The 22,222-nt window shown below is 47.7% G+C and overlaps 1 protein-coding gene across 1 annotated transcript in view; it reads left to right on the top strand.

Annotated features, from left to right (window-relative positions):
- Positions 1-22,222, top strand: part of XPO7 (exportin 7) — a 59,435-nt gene that overhangs the window by 31,205 nt on the left and 6,008 nt on the right. Inside the window, exons 12-24 of the mRNA XM_083453777.1 lie at positions 822-1,015; positions 2,299-2,404; positions 3,603-3,738; positions 5,142-5,215; positions 6,048-6,128; positions 8,796-8,859; positions 12,095-12,203; positions 12,490-12,596; positions 16,427-16,515; positions 17,345-17,452; positions 18,978-19,060; positions 19,980-20,194; positions 21,692-21,830. Of these exons, the coding sequence (XP_083309903.1) occupies positions 822-1,015; positions 2,299-2,404; positions 3,603-3,738; positions 5,142-5,215; positions 6,048-6,128; positions 8,796-8,859; positions 12,095-12,203; positions 12,490-12,596; positions 16,427-16,515; positions 17,345-17,452; positions 18,978-19,060; positions 19,980-20,194; positions 21,692-21,830 (1,505 nt within the window). The remainder of the gene's footprint in view (positions 1-821; positions 1,016-2,298; positions 2,405-3,602; positions 3,739-5,141; positions 5,216-6,047; positions 6,129-8,795; positions 8,860-12,094; positions 12,204-12,489; positions 12,597-16,426; positions 16,516-17,344; positions 17,453-18,977; positions 19,061-19,979; positions 20,195-21,691; positions 21,831-22,222) is intronic.

The raw sequence follows: 22,222 nt of genomic DNA, 5'->3' as shown, positions 1-22,222 counted from the left end.
CGTACCTACCCAAGCTATAAGCTTGGCCCTGCGGCTGCTGTCCAGTGCACGGGTAAAAGCTGTTAGGTTGGTGAGTACCAGCAGCAGCAGCGCCTTTTTTGTGGTGGCCCCCTAACCCTACAACATCCTTCCCAGGGAAATACACATGATCCCCCTCCCCCTCTCATAGGCCTTTTTTCATTCTGGTCTGTGTTGGGGTGATTTTAGGGTTGCTGTGCTTTAAGAACTTGGTTTTATCTGCTGCATCTGTTTGTTTGCTTTTTTTAAATGCTTTACAACTTGGGGATTTTAATACTGATCGGTTGTCGTGGGAGTTCTTACCCACACAAAAATATGCTGTGTTTATTTATTTACTTATCAGTCTTACTTGTAGCTCCCTCTTATTTGAATGTTCTCAGTCCCAGAGTGGGAAGCAAAGTAAAAAAAAAATTAAAAACCATAGAAAAATGATATAGAAAAATTCAAAATCATATCAACAGGACCAATAAACAGCTAAACAATTCTATCATAAGGTAAACAGGTAAAATTGCATCAGCATAAATGAGTGAGTGAGTGAATGAATGAATGAATGAATGAATGAATGAATATTTCCAGTTTAACAAAATGTGGGCCTTGGGCTCAACAGAGCTGCCAGGTAGTGATTTACAGGTGGACTTGCTGGCCTCCTCCAGAGAGCTGCCACAAAACAACAGCATAGTGGGCCTTGCCTTACAGCCTAGAGGTGAGAACTGAGCTGCGTTCTTTGGGAAACAAGCTTGACCCACCTTCTGGGAGCCGCGTTTCACTCTCTCTCCCTGCCTTGCTGCTTGCTCCCCATGCAGAGACGGCTTGGAAGATCCCCTGGACGACACGGGCCTGGTGCAGCAGCAGCTAGACCAGCTGTCCACTATCGGGCGCTGCGAATATGAGAAGACGTGTGCTCTCCTGGTGCAGCTGTTTGACCAGTCAGCTCAGTCCTACCAGGAGCTGTTGCAGAGTGCGACGGCCATCCCTGTGGATGTGGCTGTGCAGGAAGGTGAGGGCCCAGAGATCAGCTGCATCACTCCTGTCCATCACAGCAAAGAAGAGTTCGGGGAAAGGGGTTGTATAGGGTGCTGCTTCTTCTTCTTCACCCTTTAGCCAACCCAGTGTCCTTTAAGATTGTGACCCTTTGTGCATATTTCAATTAGTTTGCCATGGGTATTTGCTGTGAATTTTTCAGGTTGTAAACTGCTTTGAACAGATCTTGGAAAAGGGGACATAAATTGCTTTCCTCCAGAGATTTTGTCAGCAAAGCAGATACGGCATGCGGCAGGAAGGGACTCTGTTTTGCTGCCCTATCTTGCATCATTTGCTGCAAATTATAGTATGTGTGGCAGTAATGGAGCAGTGGAAATGGCAAAGGACTTTGGGGTGGTAAGAGAGTAGGTGGCAAGTTTCAGCTTAAGAGAAAAATATCAGAGGAAAGGGGCATTAGAACCTATTAGATTCTGGTTGAAACTGCTGAGGTTAAGGAAAAAAGAATAGCAGTTCAGAGGTTACCTGTGGTTAGGAGGAGGAAGAAATTAAAGTGCTGGCGTAATCTGCTATTTAAAACCACTGCTAATAATAATAATAATAATAATAATAATAATAATAATAATAATTATTATTATTATTATTATTATTATTATTATTATTATTATTATTTACTATTTATACCCCGCCCATCTGGCTGGGTTTCTGCAGCCAATCTGGGCAGCTTCCAACAAAACACTAAAATTCTGTAACCTATTAAACATTAAAAGCTTCCCTAAACAGGGCTGCCTTCAGATGTCTTCTAAAAGTTTGGTAGTTATTTTTCTCTTTGCCATCTGCTGGGAGGGCGTTCCACAGGGTGGGTGCCACTACCAAGACGGCCCTCTGCCTGGTTCCCTGTAACTTGGCTTCTCACAGTGAGGGAACCGCCAGAAGGCCCTCAGCGCTGGACCTCAGTGTCCGGGCAGAACGATCGGGGTGGAGACGCTCCTTCAGGTATACTGGACAGAGGCCGTTTAGGGCTTTAAAGGTCAGCACCAACACTTTGAATTGTGCTCGGAAACGTAGTGGGAGCCAAGGTAGGTCTAACTATAAGAACAGATCAGCAGTGCAACAGATTGTCAGGAAAACAGTAGAAACTCACTCTCCCCTCCTTTTTTTTTCAGAAGGAGAGTGGTTGAGATATTTTTAGCATGGACTGTAGATGCAAGGGAATCCCACCTTCCCCAGTTGTTGGACCTTGATCTTAGCTTTTCAGGGAAACACTTCTGTGGATCAGGACTCTTGCTCTTCTGGTTTCAGGACGCCTGACGTGGCTCGTCTATATCATTGGGGCTGTGATTGGTGGCCGAGTGTCATTTGCCAGCACAGATGAGCAGGACGCAATGGACGGCGAGCTGGTTTGTCGGTAGGAGCCGTTGGATTCCTTAGCAGCCCTGGTTTCTTCATGCTGAAAACACTAGAATATGGAAAGGGCCATAATGAAGAGCTGTTATCTGGGATTGGTGGCTGGCTGGGTGGGTGGGTGGGCGAATTAGTGGCACAGCTCTGTGGCTGCTCTTACCTTCAGGGTTATTACGAGGGCTGTGTACTGCACAAGTTTGAACTCCGAGGAATCTCCATCCCAGAATTAGTGGAAGCAGAATAGATTATACAAATCTCCATCTTATTCCGCAGACTTCTTGCACATAGAAAGATTCCTCTTGCCAAATACAAGTTGTGCATTCCGGGGTAAAACATAATTAAGAAAGTGTAGAAAACGCTTCTAAAACAGTAGAAAATGTTGGGTGAGAAGCATTTTGAACTTGACTGAATACTTAAAATTTCACACAAGTCAAGGATCCCTGAGAGTCTTTTAAGCCCTTGTAGTGGATTTTCTTCAATTAGTCCACGCCAGTTGCGGCGTCATCTCTGATCACGCATGCATGCTTTTTCTCTGAGATTGTGACTTAATTTTTCTGCTTGTGTAAAGTTAATGCACAGGAATGCCACTAGATATGCCTGTGTTTACTCACAAGCCTTTGAATGCTGCTTTTGTGAGTTCCCAATGGTTGCTGTTGTTGTGACCAAGTAAAAGCTGTTTAAAACATCACAACTGGAGTGGTTAATCAAAGAAAAACCACTACACCCTCTTTGGCTCGAATCCTACATAAAATTTTGGGCAGTGCATTGAGTCATTTTCAGCCTGCAGAGAGCACAGAACCCTAACTGAATATTCCCCCTGCCCATTGATACAACTCGTTCTTGCATGCTGCTAGCTGGTGGTTGGACACTAGTGAACTGGAGCAAGTCCTGTGTCTCAGAGGCACCTTCCAGTGGTGACTGTCATGGCCGCAGGCTGCCTAACTGCCCGGTGGCTGCATCTTTAGTCTGGTTTCCAGTGACGCAAGTGTCTGCCCTACAGTTAGCCCCCTCTCCTTGTGTCGAGAGTGTGTGCAGAGTTCTGCAGCTCATGCTCTTAATGCCTGCATTCATCTAACATTGGGGTAACAAAGAGACACCCTTTCCTCATGGCAGGGGCAACTTCAAACTTGCTGGCTAAGTACTGAGCTTCTGTGATGTTGCATGACCTTCAATTCCCACCCCCTCACTTGTTGCCTCTCTAGGGTTCTTCAGCTCATGAACCTAACAGACTCGCGCCTGGCTCAGGCAGGCAATGAGAAGCTCGAGCTTGCCATGCTGAGCTTCTTTGAGCAGTTCCGGAAGATCTACATCGGAGACCAGGTGCAGAAATCTTCCAAGGTAAATGCCTCCTCGGCCTCCTAGTGGCTTTTATGTTTTTGGGACTACCTGCTCTCATGCCATAATGAAAGGCTCCACCTGCGACTGCTTTTTTTTGTGAGTTGCTGGCTGTTGGAAGTCGGCCACGGTTAAGGCTAGCAGCCAAAGCAGGTCAAATGTTTTCATCTTGCAGCTTCTCCATACCCAAACCGAGAGGTTGCAGGGTGCTTGGAGGAGTTCGAAGTGAATGCAGCTGCTTCCAAATGGGGAATACCAGGGTGGGGTCTGGGCTAGACAGCGGGCAGCATGGCTGTGAAGCCTGAAAGAGCCTCCCCACAAGCAGCAGGAAAAAAAGCCTGACCTCTATATAGCTATTGATGACTGCTGGCCACAATAGCTATGCTCTGCCTCCACGGTTAGGCCAAAACGCCTCTGAATACCAGTTGCTGGAAAGCACTGGAGGGGAGAGTAGCTCTTGTGCTCAAATCCTGCATAGCCACAGTGAGAACAGGATGCTGGACTAAATGGGCCATTGGCCTGTTGCAGCAGGCTCTTGTATTCTTGATAACCTCCAGACTTGATTATTGTAACTCACTCTACGCGGGGCTGCCCTTGAGACTGACCCAGAAACTCCAGCGGGTGCAGAATGCGGCGGCGAGACTCCTTGTGAGGTCCTCGCCGTGGGATCACATTCACCCAGTGCTATTCCAGCTGCACTGGCTCCCGGTGGAGTACAGGATCAGGTTTAAGGTGCTGGTTTTAACCTTTAAAGCCCTATGCAGCCTAGGACCCTCGTACCTACGGGACCGCCTCTCCTGGTATGTCCCACGGAGGACCTTATGGTCTTCAAATAAAAACATCTTGGAGATCCCGGGCCACAGGGAGGTTAGGCTGGCCTCAACTAGAGCCAGGGCTTTTTTGGCCGTGGCCCCGATCTGGTGGAACGCTCTGTCACAAGAGACTAGGGCCCTGCGGGACTTGACATCTTTCCGCAGGGCCTGTAAGACAGAGCTGTTCCACCAGGCCTTTGGCCAGGGCACAGCCTGACCCCCTCCTTTGGTAAACCTCATAGAACTATAGCTCAATGGTTGCCACTAATTTGATTCTGAGTTGATTTTAGAATGCATTTTAATTAATTGATTGGTTTTATGTAAACTGTGTTACTTTTATTGTTGTTAGCCGCTCTGAGCCCAACTTCGGCTGGGGAGGGCGGGATATAAATAAATTATTATTATTATTTGTTTGTTTGTTTGTTTGATTGATTGATTCTAGGAGGCAGGTGCCTTACTAAACAGCCATCGAGTGTTGCGTTTTCTTTTTCCTGACCTGCTAGGCTTCTGTTTCCTCCAGGCACCTTTGGTCTTAAAGGAAAAACAACAATTTCTACTGAAGCCTCTAAGCTTGACTTTGTTTTCCGCTTCTAGCTATATCGGCGGCTCTCGGAGGTCCTTGGGCTGAACGATGAGACCATGGTCCTGAGTGTCTTTATAGGGAAAATGTAAGTGTTCTGACTCCTTGCCAGTTGCGCTTGTCCATCATATATCTCTGAAGCCCTTGAGCCTCTGCTGGGATGCTCAGAGACTAGAGCAGGAACACCTCCAGGCTACAGGCTGAACTTTGGGCCTGAGTTTGGCTGATGGGCTGCTCCAGAGATGCACCTGTCCTCCTCCTCTACACCTTCCCCCACATGAGATTTCTTCTCCCAGCAGCGGTTTCACCTGCCTAGGCAGGAGTGAAAAGGCATGCTCTGTTTTGCACGCCAGCCACCTTCCAAGGCAGGACTGTTCTGCCCCTGCCCACCCCCTGGTAGCATTGCTTAGTTTTAAATGGTTTAAGGCTCCCTTCTTGCAAGTGTGGCCTGGGATGAGCCAGTCGAGCTCCTGAGGGGCCAAGGGGGTCAAGCGCTTCCCTCCCTAGCCCCCAGGCCGAATCAGCCCTTGGCTGCCCACCTTGAGTCCTGTGGCTGCTGGGTGAGACTCTTCGCAAGGGCTTCTGGAATTCTGCAGCCGGTGGTGGAAGGGGCAGGTTGCCTCACGGCAGAGGGGCGTGTTGTCACTGCCGCAGGATTCTCTTGCCCTTGCTGCAGAAATCGGCCCAACAGTGCCACAGCATTCCACGGGCCCTGAGTTTGGGCCAGTGTAGCTTTGGGATCCAAGTAGTGAAGATTATCTGAAGGATAATTTTCTAGTCAACCAAATGTAAGTACTGTGACTTTACGCTGGTCTTTTCTGGCTTGTGTCGTTGTCTGTGGCTTTAGGGGAGGATGGAGATGGGTGAGAGAAAGGAGGGGCAGTCTTGAATCTGAGTGCATTTTTTCTCTCCCCTTCTAGCATCACCAACCTGAAGTACTGGGGGCGGTGTGAGCCGATCACCTCCAAGACACTACAGCTTCTCAACGACCTCTCCATTGGATATCCTTTTCAGCAGACCTCTTCCTTGGGTTTGGGCCTTGGGAGCCAGTGTGGTGTAGTGGTTAAGAGTGGTAGACTCGTAATCTGGTGAACCGAGTTCGCGTCTCCACTCCTCCACATGCAGCTGCTGGGTGACCTTGGGCCAGTCACACTTCTCTGAAGTCTCTCAGCCCCACTCACCTCACAGAGTGTTTGTTGTGGGGGAGGAAGGGAAAGGAGATTCTTAGCCGCTTTGGGACTCCTTAAAGGGAGTGAAAGGCGGGATATCAAATCCAAACTCTTCTTCTTCTTCTTGGGCACCCAACGGACACGTCGTCACAGTTGCATGCAGCTGTCAGGCAAAGCCAGGCTTCCTTGCTTTGATGTCCTTCAGGGCTCACCGTCCCATTTCCAGCCTGGCACTTGATAACTTTGGTCTGCCTCAAAATCATCATCCCATTTCTCATTTTGCCCAGAAAAAAATGGCCCCTACCCCCTAGGTGATTGATTCCAGCTAAGTACTAGGGTTTTGTAGAGCGCCAGTGTGGTGGAGTGGTTAAGAGCGGTGGACTCGTAATCTGGTGAACCGGGTTCGATTCCCCTCTCCTCCACATGCAGCTGCTGGGTGACCTTGGGCCAGTCACACTTCTCTGAAGTCTCTCAGCCCCACTCACCTCACAGTGTTTGTTGTGGGGGAGGAAGGGAAAGGAGATTGTTAGCCGCTTTGAGACTCCTTCGGGTAGTGATAAAGCGGGATATCAAATCCAAACTCTTCTTTTGCACTAGAACAGGTTAAGTTCATTTTCTTAACTCGCTTTGTATTTGTAAAATGCAGATAAATTGGGGAAGAAGCTTAGTCTAGTTGGGTAGGTGCAACTAGGATTTTAAAAAGCTAACTATTAATCAATAATTATGGGTTGGAAGAGGACCCAGATGTTGCCTTTTCAGCTCCCAGCCCAATGCAGATTAATCTCTGCAGTCCTGACCATAACTAGGGAGCAGATCTACCACATGAATGTACAGTGGTACCTTGCAAGACGAATGCCTCCAAAGACGAAAAACTCGCAAGACGAAAGAGTTTTTTGTTTTTTGAGTTGCTTCGCAAGACGAATTTCCCTATGGGCTTGCTTCGCAAGACGAAAATGTCTTGCGCCTCTTTCTTAAAACCATCAATGCATTCCTATGGGAAACTGTCAATGCATTTCCTATGGGAACCCGTGCTTCGCAAGACGAAAAATTCACGAGACGAAAAAACTCTCAGAACGAATTAATTTCGTCTTGCGAGGCACCACTGTACTTGCAGAGCAGATAACTTGCACACAGCAGAAGGAAGGTGAAAATCCCACGGTGGCTATGTTCTGCTCCCACAGTTGGAGGCAGCAGTGTTTCTGAAAATCCATTACTGGAAACCACGGGAGGGGAGAGGCTCTTGTGCTCAGATCGCACTTGCCAGTTTCCCCCAGGCATCTGGTTGGCCGCTGTGAGAGCAGAATGCTGGACTGGATGGAACATTTGCCTGATCCAGTAGGCATTTCTCAAGTTCTTAGGGTTCACTAGCCAACCTGACCTATGGGTCAGGGAAGGAGTGTGTGAATGCTGAGTACATGCAACCGCAGATATTGCAATAGGCAACTTTGACATTAAGGCCTAACTCAATCAGTCACGCTGGCTGGGATGATGGAAGTTGTAGTCAGAACAATCTTGCTAGCACCCCAGAGGACAGGATCACACTTCAAAACGACCTTGACAGATTAGAGAACTGGGCCAAAACAAACAAGATGAACTTTAACAGGGAGAAATGTAAAGTATTGCACTTGGGCAAAAAAAATGAGAGGCACACATACAAGATGGGTGACACCTGGCTTGAGAGCAGTACATGTGAAAAGGATCTAGGAGTCTTGGTTGACCACAAACTTGACATGAGCCAACAGTGTGACGCGGCAGCTAAAAAGGTCAATGCAATTCTGGGCTGCATCAATAGGAGTATAGCATCTAGATCAAGGGAAGTAATAGTGCCACTGTATTCTGCTCTGGTCAGACCTCACCTGGAGTACTGTGTCCAGTTCTGGGCACCACAGTTCAAGAAGGACACGGACAAACTGGAACGTGTCCAGAGGAGGGCAACCAAAATGGTCAAAGGCCTGGAAACGATGCCTTATGAGGACCGGCTAAGGGAGCTGGGCATGTTTAGCCTGGAGAAGAGGAGGTTAAGGGGGGATATGATAGCCATGTTCAAATATATGAAGGGATGTCACATGGAGGAGGGAGAAAGGTTGTTTTCTGCTGCTCCAGAGAAGCGGACATGGAGCAATGGATCCAAACTACAAGAAAGAAGATTCCACCTAAACATTAGGAAGAACTTCCTGACAGTAAGAGCTGTTCGACAGTGGAATTTGCTGCCAAGGAGTGTGGTGGAGTCTCCTTCTTTGGAGGTCTTTAAGCAGAGGATTGACAACCATATGTCAGGAGTGCTCTGATGGTGTTTCCTGCTTGGCAGGGGGTTGGACTCGATGGCCCTTGTGGTCTCTTCCAACTCTATGATTCTATGGAAAGTACCAGGTTGAGGAACCCATCTTCCCGGGTTTGCATGAGGCTACCTTGTTGGCAGCCCCAGGAATCATCCCTTCATCCTCCCAGGGCTTTCTAACCAGTTTTTGACTGGTGCTGTTTCCTTAACATGGCTTCTACCTACAGCAGCGTTAGGAAACTGGTGAAACTCAGCGCTGTGCAGTTCATGCTGAACAATCACACGGTAAGCTTTCAGCCATCTCTGGGGCTTCACTGAGGTTGAGCGGATTTGCACGGTGAAAGGTGTCCCTGATTGTTCCTTAGGATGAAGTCTTCCTGCCTGGCCCAGGTAGCTTCTGTTCCTAAGGTCTCTGCTGAATACATGGCAGCTCTCATGTCTTCTCTCAAGGGTTGTGGCTTGTGCTGTGCTGCCCCCTGTGGTGGATTTTCATGCCGTGCTTCTAGATGGCAAAATTCTCCTACATCCATGCATGAATCATCATGGGAGGCCTCTGTGCTGACAATGTGAGAGACAGGCAGAAATGGAGAGAGACTGTAACTTGAGGAATTGAGGGCACCAGTACTAGCAGCATCTGTGCCGCCCCCTCCAATTCCCATTCGACATCCCCAGCATTCTAGGCTCAGTTCCTCAGTAGATGTCTTTGTAGATATGCCACAAATGAGTTATTCTAGATCAGTGGTTCCCAAACATTTTTGAGGTCCCACTCCTTTGGTTCCATAAGCTTATCCGCAGTGCCCCCACCCTATAAAAAACATACAGAATAGTGGTTTGCACAGCCCAGTAAGGCAGATAATAGCACAGTAAAATTCAAAACAGTAACCATTAATTGTACATTTATCCAAAAGACAATTAGTTCAATTAATTAAACAAAATTGGTGAACTCAATCCAGTGATGCCAGGTTTCCAAAGCCTATCACTCATTTACACCTCCGGTGCCCCTCTGCTGCCCTCCTGCCTCTTAGCACCCCCCAGGTCACCCCCACACTCCGGAAGGAGCCGTACCACCCACTTTGGGAAGCACAGATCTAGAGGCTGGGCTACGTGTTTGAAACACGGCTGCCCTTCAAGATTGCCAGAAGCCTGCTGTTTTGTTCTTGGGCAGAACCCATTGTCCTTCCTATAAAAGATTTGTCCCCAAATCCGCATGGCAACGGAGCTCTGGGATGTCTGCTGTGACTGTTTTGGACCCTCAAATCCGGCCTGCAGACCTGCCCTTCTGTTAGTCCCTTGTAAGATAATGATAACCTGAAAAAGAGAGAGAACCATTTCAGTTTATAAAAGCCTTGTCTTTCTGCTTGCCTGGAAATGACTATTGCATCCCCAGGTAGCTAGACAGGCCCCTTAGCCCCCACTGCATGAGTTTCTACTCTGTCTGTCATCTCCTTTGCACACACCTCCACAACCCTGGATCTGAGATATCAAAGCATCCGAAATACGAGCAGAAGCAAGAGAGAGACCAGTTCCACTTGCTGTGTAGAGCAGGCGTCAGCAACCTTTTTCAGCCGTCGGCCGGTCCACCGTCCCTCAGACCATGTGGAAGGCCAGAGTATATTGGGGGGGGGGGATGAATGTATTCCTATGCCCCACAAATAACCCAGAGATGCATTTTAAATAAAAGGACACATTCTACTCATGTAAAAACACACAGATTCCCTGACCGTCCGTGGACTGGATTGAGAAGGCGATTGGCCCGCATCCAGCCCGCGGGCCTTAGGTTGCCTACCCCTGGTATAGAGAGTATGCAAAATGTTTTTTTTTTTTTCTGGAGTGTATGAGAGTTGCTTTGAGCCTGGGATTAAAATATTTTAAATAAACACATGCCCCCAGCCTTTGTGAAGAGAAGCTTGTCAGGATCCTTGCCTTTTTCTTCCCCATTAGCTAATGACCTCTGGAAGGTGCTAAAGAGGTCTGTTTTCTAGGCTGTTCTAGTCCTTTTGGGTAAGGGTTTGCATAGCTTTCTGCGGTTGTTAATTTTCAGGATACAGACCGGTTCAAAGTTGCTTCGCCTGTTACCTTTGCAATGCTTGGGCATTTGACTTGGGTCATCCACATTTGACCGCTGTGCCCCACCAGCTCATGGCAGCTCTGCCTTGTATGCACAGGTCCAGGCCTTTCTATGGCTGCCTAGTATTGGTGATAGCATTTCAAATGCTAGCTTAAGTGCTACAAATTGCGCAAGTAAATACAGTGGTGCCCCACAAGACGAATGCCTCGCAAGACGGAAAACCCGCTAGACGAAAGGGTTTTCCGTTTTGGAGGTGCTTCGCAAAACGAATTTGCTATGGGCTTGCTTCGCAAGACGAAAATGTCTTGCGAGTTCCTGCGGGGGGTTTTTCTCCCCCCTCCCCTTTTCCCCAAGCCGCTAAGCCGCTTATCAGCTGATCCGCTAAGCCCGCTAAGCCGCTAATAGCGCTAAGCCGCTAATGGGCTTGCTTCGCAAGACGAACAAAACCGCAAGACGAAGAGACTCGCGGAACAGATTCTTTTCGTCTTGCGAGGCACCACTGTACTAAAAGAGGATGTTTTGCTATAATTTCCTGTTATTCACACTTCTGTTGAAAATTCAAATTGAATTTCAAAGTAAGTAATAGACTTTATTTGCGTAGCCGACAGGCCATAGCATCAAAGGACAAACACCAAGAGAAATACGTTACAGATATAGTTACCATACAATCTTGTGACCTATTAAAACCCTAGGTAAATTAATAATCTCAGTACTTAAAACTTGGCAGAAGTAATAAAATAATAATAATAAAACATAATGATAATAATCATAAAATCCTAGGCGAGGAATCCGGGTGACGACACTGGTGTCATTCAGATAACAGCTCTCAGTCTCATTGCTCTCTCGATAAATTTGGCAGCCTTCTCTGTTGTCGAGCTGTTCTGGTCAGCTAGGAGTGAGAACAATTTGGCTTCACAAGAGCGGCCCGGGATGGCAGATAGGAGCGGCGTAATTGTCTCGTCCCTGAGATCTTTATATAGGGAGCAAGACAAGAGAACGTGTGACACCGTCTCTACATAGCCAGCTCCACAGGGGCAGAGCCGGTTGTCGAATGGAATTTTTTGATATCTACCTTCGAGAACAGCTGAGGGTAACATATTTAATCTGGCCAGTGTAAAGGCCCGCCTAAGTTTTGGAATGGTTAAGGTAGACAAATAAGGTGCCCGAAAATCAAAATGGGAGGGGGGAATTGAAATTCAAAACCACACCTAAATCATGACACTTGAGTAAGTGAAAAATCCTGTGCATTGTAAGTAATCTAGTGGAGTTACACGCACTTGACAGCTGGGATTGATGACCAAATTCTAGGCAAGCTGCCCCAACTGCCAAAAGCAGGGTAAGGAAGACAGTGTGTTCTTGACTGGCCAGTGTGGGCACAAGCCAGGCACGAAACCTGCCCCTTCACCCCCTGACCAGCTGCTCCTCAATAACCTAATTTTTGTTCTTCAACAGAGTGAGCACTTTTCGTTCTTGGGTATTAACAATCAGTCCAACCTGAGTGATATGAGATGTCGGACAACTTTCTACACTGCACTTGGGCGCCTCCTCATGGTGGACCTAGGTATTGCACTCTGTTCTTACGGGCCCACTAGACTTTTCTAGTCTTAACTAATTTAATTATTGGTGGGGGGGCAGTTAATAAGCTAACTTCCTGTAAAGCAAACAAATCTGCTAGGCTGGGGAGGGGGAATCTGAATGTTGATCTTTATCTTGTACACATTAGCACCCCAAAGTTCACTAGACGGGCCAATTGAGGAGAATTCTGCTGACAGCGACCCCAGATTTGTGGCATGTGTTGCTGTGCACAGGGCTGTAGAAGATAACAGTCCTTCATGCCTCTCTTCCAGGGGAGGACGAGGATCAGTACGAGCAGTTTATGCTGCCCCTCACAGCTGCCTTCGAGACGGTGGCGCAGATGTTCAGCACCAACACCTTCAATGAGCAGGAGGCAAAGGTAAGGAAGGTCCAGCTCTCGCTCCCCCAATCTTCAGCCACCTCCTCGCACAAGCCTTCAAGCCACGGAGAGCATCTTTCTCCTGCTTGGCAAAACTTTCTGGACTTCAGCTTAACCTATCAGGCCCTGCTTACTGGGACTGATGCAAACTGGAGTCCCAAACTTGTAGTGGGCCCCTGGTTGGCAAAACCTGGCTTGGAGGCTCTCTCTCAGCTTGTGTGTGCAACCTAGAGGGCTCTTCCAGTGATGGCCAGCCTCCTTCAGAATCTGAAGCAGGGATTACCTGTCAATGGAGGACGGTATCCTTTGACTTGGGCTCAAGGCAGGTGTTTTACAAATCAAGCATAGTGCATCAGGCCATTAGGAGGAGGCTCTCCCTCAACACACACACACCTCAAATTCCTGCTCCTGTCTGCTGTTGAGGCTAGACCAGAGGTCAGCCACCTTTTTCAGCCGTGGGCTGGTCCACCGTCCCTTAGACCATGTGTGGGGCTGGACTATATTGGGGGGGTGGGGAATGAACAAATTCCTATACCCCACAAATAAGATGCATTTTAAATAAAAGGACACATTCTACTCATGTAAAAACACTTTGATCCCTGGACCGTCCGCAGGCCGGATTGAGAATGCAATTGGGCCGGATCTGGCCCCTGGGCCTTAGGTTTCCTACTCCTGGGCTAGGCATTTATCAGAGCCCTTCTGCCTCTCTGAACTTCCTCATTCTCTTTTGGCTACCAGTAATTTCTTTTCCTCCCCTTCCTCTTTCTGCAGTGCTTAGTTAGGTGGCTGCCTGTGTTTTGGCCACTTGATTTTTTTCTCGCTGCATGCAGACCTCATTGAGCTTTCAGGATGCTACCTGCCACCTGGACTGTAAAGCCATCAGGCTCCTCGTGCAATCCTGGCCTGAAAAGAGCAATGGCCAGTCCTTAATTTCATTCAGTGGAAGTAGGCAGACAACCACTCAGCAAAAAGACTCTCGTCGTGGGTATTTATTTATTTATTTCCCACCCATTTATACCCCAGTTGGCAACAGAGGGGGGCTGTCCCTGCCTTTTTCTCTTCTCTTGCCCTGATCATTTCACAGGACTCTTAAAACTGTCACAGGCAGCAGATGCTAGCCTGTATGCATCTTTTTTTTCTTTTCTTCTACGACAAGATGGTGGTGTGCTTAGAATGAATTTATGGCCTAAACACTGAATCCTGGAAACAAACCTCTAAAACAAACCTTTCTGTGGTTCCTGATCAGAGTTCCAAACTATTCGGGGAAGAAGCCCTCGATGACAGGCTAATTGAGACATTATTCTTACTCTTATTTTATTTGTACCCCGCCCATCTGGGGGCTAGAGGATTGCAGAATCGGGGCGCAGCGTTGATGTCAGATGACACCATCACTCCTAGAACAAACCAGAGTCGCAACCCCAGCCAAATGTGCCCTTGACAATTCACACCTTCCCTCCTGCGAGAAGAGGAAACACGGGAGAAAGGTGTCATCCTAGCAACAGTTTTGGCCGTACTTTGACTCCAGCAAAAGGAAGGCACCAGTTAATGTCACCAGTGTCCGGGTCTTCAGAAAAATACACTCTAGCCTCCCTGGCAATGCAATATCTGCTTGATAGCCACAATACAAAACAATTCCAGATTCTCAGACATGTTTGGGATGTACAGTAGGGGTGTATGTTTGCTTTTTTAAATGATTTTTTTAAAAAAAACACACAAAGTGAACGAACCCCATTTGCTTTTAAGTATAAAAACAAATGGTCATTCAAAAGAATGAGTTTTAAATGGGGAAAAAGCCATTTGTTTCTTTTGGGATAAAAAATGGAAACTGTCTGGAACAGCTTGTACTGGTTGCAGGGAGTGGGAAAAGAGAGCAGTCAGACACTGTCTGCACTTTTTAAAGTTGCCTATAAAACGGGCTGTTTGTCCTCTGCATTTGAAACTTGGCAGGTCTGATACCATTAAAGAGTTGTAGGATGCTTCTCAGTTTTATGTCATTTGGATGGAAAGCCCTGCAATTAGACAGCAAATGACTAGCTAGGTCTGCTACCAAAAGAAACGGGAACAAAAATGTGAGATTAACGAAGTCAAATGCACTTGCTCCAGTTCAGTAATGGAAAACAAATAACAAAACAAATGGCATTTTAAATACTGAAAACAAATAGAGTAACTAACTGAGATATGTGTCTTGTTCACCTCTTGATGTATACGCCCGGTATTTTTCTTGCCCGGGAAAACGTTGACTTAGAAGGCAATTGTGCACCTTGAGTACCTTTTCATCTTGTGCAGTGGAGGCACTCTGCTCCATCACAGGAGCCCAGGCAACCACCAGATTTACCCCCTCTGATAGTAAAGCCATACCTGCATGTTCCAATGCATCTGAGGCACTCTAGACTTCTTGGGAATCTGTATCGCCAGCTCTGAGCCCACCCTTTCAAACTGTTGCCTGTATTGTCTTCACAAAGCTTATCCTTCTCCTGGGACGAACACAGAGACCAGGGTTCAGTTGCTGTGATACAACATCATCAAAGCTGCCTGGCTAAGTCACCAAGACTTGGACACCAGAGTATGAATCCTTCTGTGCGCAAAGTGATTCAGAAGCACTTTTGGCATTGCCAAAGTCGCCTGGTGAATGGCAAAGGGCACCGTTCATTTGAGGTTCCCAACAGAGCGTGTCAAAGAAATAGGTGCCCCATCTTTTCCATCATCCTGTCTCCTGATCCAGAGACCTTAGGAAGTCCTGGTAAGAAGGAAGAGGTTGCATTGTGGAGGAGATGAGCTGGCTGCCTAGCCCTACTCCACAGCGACCTGTACTCTTTGCTCCAGGAGAGTTGGGGCTATATTAGTTCCTGGCTGTCTTACTGCCCCTGGCATAAGCCAGTTGTGGCTCTTAGGGCTTCTGTAATTTGGATAATCTCTGCTATTGTGTCCCTGACCTGTTCTTCTTAGAGGCTGTTGCATCTCTCTCCTTCCTTCCCTAATCTTGAGGGGTTTAGTTTAATGCCAATTATTCAGACTTTTTGGTTGGTCTCAGTGGCGTTGTGCCAAGCCTCCTCCTGATGGATGCTTCAGTTTTCTTGCCTTTTGGGCACAAGCCCTGCCTTGAGAGTGAGTGAGAGGGCAGAAAGAATTCCCTCTGGGTACCCTCTGTCCACCACAAGGAACATTCATAGTAAGTCCCACTGTTCTTCTTTGAGTGGTATCAAATGAGACAATGGGCCTGTAGGTGTCTGGCGACTCTCAAGGGAACTTACCACCAGTGAGATGCACGCAATGTGCTCCGTGTCGTCCCACTAAGGGGGGAAGATGAGCACTGAGCTGAACTGTGTTCCAATGCTGTTGCTCAGGGAGTACAGCACGATCTCATCTTACGTGCAGTTGGCTCACAATTTCAACCTTGTGTGGTTGAAAATGGGCTGGTTGAAATTGCACAGTTTATGTGCACATGAAGAGAGTTTAAGAGCTCTTTTTGCAGCGAGTTTTCCTTCAATGGAAGGAACTTGCTTAATGGGCAAGTCCTGCTCAGCAGGTGGGCTCTGGGATGCTCTCGGGGGAACTCGGATGACCGGCAAGAGCATCCCAGAGCCCTTGCCTTGGTAAGCAAGGTGGATGTTTAAAAGCTTTACACCTTCTTTGGGGGCAAGGCCTGTTTGGCCTTGGTCTGGAAGGCAATGATCTTTGTGCAGGGGAGGTTCCAAGGAGTGGGTTTAGTGCACATGGTTTTGTATGTACGAACCATCCTCAGAACGTAATCCCTGCACAAGGTGTGATCATACTGTATCCATTTCTACAGTTGCTTCTTCCCCCTAACCCACACCTCTCCCTTCACACAGAGGACGTTGGTTGGCCTGGTGAGAGATTTAAGGGGGATTGCCTTTGCCTTCAACGCCAAGACCAGCTTTATGATGCTCTTCGAGTGGATGTATCCTTAATCCTTACGTATGTCCCTTTACTTCTTCCTGCCACTGCTGAAAACTGCCTTGTGTTGCCTTCAACCCTTCTGATGACACTGCAGCTCAGGTGATAGGCTCTCAGCTGCTTCCCTGATCAAGAAGCAGGGCTTGCGGGCCACAGAGTGCCACCTGTAGAATTCCTCTTGTCTTGACATCTGGAGAGGCTGCATGACTGTGGCCAGGGAAGAGAACCCACAAATAAGGTGCAGACATAGTGGTGGCAGTGGGGTCCCACCAGGATCTCAGCCAAAGGGATCCAGTAAGATAAAGGTAAAGGGACCCCTGACCATTAGGTCCAGTCGTGGCCAGCTCTGGGGTTGCGGTGCTCATCTCGCTTTACTGGCCGAGGGAGCCGGCGTGCAGCTTCCAGGTCATGTGGCCAGCATGACTAAGCCGCTTCTGGCGAACCAGAGCAGCGCGCGGAAAATGCCATTTACCTTCCTGCCAGAGTGGTACCTATTTATCTACTTGCACTGCGTGTTTTCGAATTGCTAGGTTGGCAGGAGCAGGGACTGAGCAACGGGAGCTCACCCCATCGCGGGGATTCAAACTGCCGACCACCTGATCGGCAAGCCCTAGGCTCTGTGGTTTAACCCACAGCGCCTCCCGCCTCCCTCCCGTAAAGTACTCATCCACTTTTCAGGCTTCTTATCTGCACCCTAATGTGGCAACATCAGATGTCTTTTGTGAGTGCCCATGCCCTCCTACCTTTAGCTAAATAACACTCTGAGTTTTAAGAACCTGAATATTTAAAGTCATCCTGGAAGCAGTGTTGCCTCCTTAACTTCTGCCTCACAGCTACCCATCCTACATGCCAATCCTGCAACGGGCAGTTGAGCTCTGGTACCACGATCCAGCCTGCACCACACCTGTGCTCAAGTTGATGGCCGAGCTGGTGCACAACAGGTAGGTTTAGGGGAAGAGGGTTGGAACTGCCAGGGCTGAGTGGCCTAGGAATGCAAGGGGGCCATTCTTATATCTGCAGGGGCCTTGCTGGGATAAGGGGAAGAGAGGGGATGAGGAGTGGTTTTAACAATCCAATATTGGCAAGAGAGTTAAACAGGTTGTTATTTTTGTGTCAAAGTGCTGTTAAGCAAGTAATAAACACTGCCCTTCAGTTAATAATTTCCAGGGTACCACCATCAACTTATCTGTGAGATCACCTTGCTCCATATACGCCCACTGGGCTGCTTCAATCGGCGGAACTGGCACCACTACAGGTGCCATGTAATGCCTATTCCGCATTTGTAAGGACTCAATATTTTAGTGTGTTGGCACCTACACTTCGGAAATCCCTGCCTTTTGACACCAGGCAGACGCCTTCATTATACTCTTTTTTTGGTGCTGGCTAAAAAAACATTTTTGTTTAGACAAGCCTTGACAGATGTTTAGAAAGTTGATGTGAGTTGTAATCTGTTTTTGGTTTATTGTTGTTTGAACTTTTTGAAAATATTAAATTACTGTTGTCATTACTTCTTGCTGCTACTACTACTACTACTACTACTAATAATAATAATAATAATATTGTTTTACCTTTTATGTAAACCGCTTGCTTTTTTTTTTACAAACCGTGGATAAATTTTATGAAATAAATCTGAATAAGCAGAATTGACAGTAACAAAGAGCAGTGCAAGAAACAGTCACAGGAGAACATTTAAACATTTGTTTATTTTATTTATTTATTCGGATACCACCCTTCACCCAAAGATCACAGGGCAGTTCACAACATAAAACTCACCAGAAGCTTAAGTGTAACCACGGGGACCAGGTCAGTTGTCCCTGGAAACAGCATAGGAGACCCCCTGCCCTCTGGTTGCCTCTGTTAGCAGGGGCCTCTGAAGATCTGGACAAATCAGAGGTAGTCCTTTGAGCAGCGCATACTTGTCTGTGGAATTCCACAAGAGACCGTAATGGCTTTTTATTTTCGGTGGCTTTTTAAAACGATAGCTAAATTCATGGAGGATGGGCCTATCATTGGCCATTATATGAGCTCCATGTTGGGATACTGCCAAGGAGACAAAGTCTATCTTGACCTCCATGTCGTCTCCGGACGTCCATTGATCTCCTGTAGACACGCAGTATCAGCAATTAGCGACAGGAGCTCTAGAAATAGCTTTAAAAAGATCCAGAGCTCTTGCACACTATCAGCAGATATGCACAGCAAAAGATGCACCCAGGAGAGCATGATTTACAAGTTTATTCAGCGTTGATCAGAACAAAGAAAAACCATGACTGCCTGCTAGAGAGTTTCCGGCAGTGAGAGAGAAAACGAAAGCAAAGACACAACATAAACATCCTGTGAGACAGGAAATACGCAGACTCTGTGACTCAAAGCCTGCTCCCTTTTATGGTGGAACGGAAATATCCTAACACTCCAGTGCTTTTTCTCCCCATACTTCAGCCAACTCACAACTTTGTTGCTTGCTTCCAGATCCCAGAGGCTGCAGTTTGATGTCTCCTCACCCAATGGCATCCTGCTCTTCCGGGAGACGAGTAAAATGATAACTACCTATGGTGGGTCTCTTTCGAGGGAACGGGCGTCACTTGATGGGCTGCACTAGGTTGCAGTGGATGGCCAAGGGATGCCCCACTCTGTGACTGGCCTTAAACGGGTGGGGGGAAGTGGCAGCCTGCAACATCTCCAGTCACAGACTTCCTCTAAAGGAGCAGATCTCCTGTCTGAAGTCCTGGAGCAGGAGGGAGAGTAGACCTTGCCAAAAGACAAACAGCCAGGCCATGGCTTTCCCCCCAGAACTTCCTTGCCCTCTGGCACTTTTCCCAGGTCGCGGTTGACAGTCTCATCTTTTCTTCTCTAATTACCGTATTTTTCACTCTATAAGACGCACCAGACCACAAGACGCACCTAGTTTTTGGAGGAGGAAAATAAGAAAAAAATTATTCTGAATCTCAGAAGCCAGAACAGCAAGAAGGATCGCTGTGCAGTGAAAGCAGCAATCCCTCTTGCTGTTCTGGCTTCTGGGATAGCTGCGCAGCCTGCATTCACTCCATAAGACGCACACACATTTCCCCTTACTTTTTAGGAGGGAAAAAGTGAGTCTTATAGAGCAAAAAACACAGTACATTCTGTGCTAGGTTATTCACATGAATTTTTGGATTATTTTAGAGTAGAACCGAAGGTCAAAGCGAGCAGCAACAGAGGGCAAACTATTCCGTGTTATAAAATAACATTTAAAAACAGGAGTACATTAAAAAAACACCTTTCTGTATCAATATAAAGATTGATATTGGCCTCACCCCGTTGTGAAGGCGACATGTTGAGAGTGGAGTAATAGTCTCCTGCACATTCAGTGTGGCTTTTTGACTTCCACTTCTCTGTTGACCTCCTGAGAATAATATACTTTGGGCTGAGGTTAAAGGGGAAATGTACTGAGCAGAGTTGAGATAACTAGCCTTTTATAAAATGCTTTTGCAGGAAATCGTATCCTAACCTTGGGGGAGGTTCCGAAGGATCAAGTGTATGCCTTGAAGCTCAAAGGGATTTCCATCTGCTTCTCCATGTTAAAAGCTGCCCTGAGCGGCAGCTACGTCAATTTCGGTGTCTTCCGTCTGTATGGGGACGACGCACTTGATAACGCCTTGCAAACCTTCATCAAACTCCTGCTCTCCATCCCCCACAGCGACCTTCTGGTGAGCTTGTCCGCCTTGCATGAGGCCCTCAAACCTTCCCCCACTTCGGGGCAGCATTCCAGGAACTCATCCCATAAGCGCAAGGATTATCACCAGCACAGCAATACTCCTCCCCGCACAATCCTCAAACCCCGCTTGAGAGTTGGAGGAGCCCCTGGAACAGATTTGCAGGCGTACAAGGGAAGAAGTTCTGTCACACTAGTGATAGTCCTTGCACTGATGGGATCCTGGCTCAGCGCTGCTTCGCATATAGCCCCTTGTTTTACTGCGCTGCCTGTACACAAATGTCACAGTTGGTTTGCAGTTACTCTGCGCCACAGATGGGCAACCTGCTATCAATGTTTTCCTTCTCGGAGCTTAAGTTAAGATTCCACCTTTTTCATGCCTTTATGTATTTCCCCCCCATGTCATTTTGGACAACCTGTGCTACAAGGTCTGCGCTGAATCCTGCATGTTGCTACTAACAGGTGATTTGGGCAGGAAGGCTAATGCCCCTTGCTAGACAAAACCACGGGGTTAACATGGCGTCATGGGATCCGAATGGGAAGTTGGTCAGTAGATGCTGAAGAACGAGAAAGTGTTCTGTGGAGAATAAAACCACAAATTCTTCCTCTTACTTACCACCTCTCTTTGCAAACACCTTGAAATTCTGGTGTTGAGGGTTCACAGTACATGGGCTAGTGCCTTGCACAAGCTCAACAATCAAGAAGCTGTATTTCCCCTGTTATGGGAGAGATGCTTTGAAACACACTGCTTCTGACAGCAGGGTTGCAGTGGGGTTGTATAAGCACTGGGCTGTTGCTCCCTGTATCAGTTTTGGGATGCACCAGGATATGACGCGGCAGCTAAAAAAGCCAATGCAATTCTGGGCTGCATCAATAGGAGTATAGCATCTAGATCAAGGGAAGTAATAGTGCCACTGTATTCTGCTCTGGTCAGACCTCACCTGGAGTACTGTGTCCAGTTCTGGGCACCACAGTTCAAGAAGGACACTGACAAACTGGAACGTGTCCAGAGGAGGGCAACCGAAATGGTCAAAGGCCTGGAAACGATGCCTTATGAGGAACGGCTAAGGGAGCCGGGCATGTTTAGCCTGGAGAAGAGGAGGTTAAGGGGTGATATGATAGCCATGTTCAAATCTATAAAAGGATGTCACATAGAGGAGGGAGAAAGGTTGTTTTCTGCGGCTCCAGAGAAGCGGACACGGAGCAATGGATCCAAACTACAAGAAAGAAGATTCCACCTAAACAGGAAGAACTTCCTGACAGTAAGAGCTGTTTGACAGTGGAATTTGCTGCCAAGGAGTGTGGTGGAGTCTCCTTCTTTGGAGGTCTTTAAGCAGAGGCTTGACAACCATATGTCAGGAGTGCTCTGATGGTGTTTCCTGCTTGGCAGGGGGTTGGACTCGATGGCCCTTGGGGTCTCTTCCAACTCTATGATTCTGTGACTCTTCACATCTCTCATACCCACATTCTCCCTTCCTTCCTTTGTTTGCAGGACTACCCTAAACTCAGCCAGTCCTATTATTCATTACTGGAAGTACTCACCCAGGACCACATGAATTTTATAGCTAGCCTGGAGCCGCACGTAATCATGTATATTCTTTCTTCCATTTCGGAAGGTCTCACAGCACTAGGTGAGTATATCCCATGTTCTCTGTGTGTCTCCTTGGATGGGCAGGAGCCTGAGGAGTCGGGGGCTGTTTGGGCAGAGGAAGCAGGTGGGCAGGAAGATCCAAGGGGCCAGTGACCTGTGGGGTGGGGTGCCTCCCTGTGAGGCAGCTGCCAGTGGTGATGAAACAGGGGTCAGGAGGAGGAGACTGGGCAGTTGAGATGCATCGCAAGCCTGCAGCCATAGGCACCTAGACAGATAATTAAAGATACAGAAGGATGGCGCCAGGCGAGCCTCCTTGGGGAGAGCGTTCCATAGATGGGGAGCCATTGCAGAAAAGGCCCTGTTCTCGTGTTGCCGCCCTCTGGACTTCCTGTGGAGGAGGCACACGAAGAAGGGCCTCAGGTGACGATCACA

The sequence above is a fragment of the Podarcis tiliguerta genome (genome assembly GCF_965153285.1).
Source record: "Podarcis tiliguerta genome assembly, chromosome: 8".
Taxonomy (NCBI): Eukaryota; Metazoa; Chordata; class Lepidosauria; order Squamata; family Lacertidae; genus Podarcis; species Podarcis tiliguerta.
The sequence above is the reverse complement of the archived record's forward strand: the minus strand, read 5'-3'. Positions and strand labels throughout refer to the sequence as shown.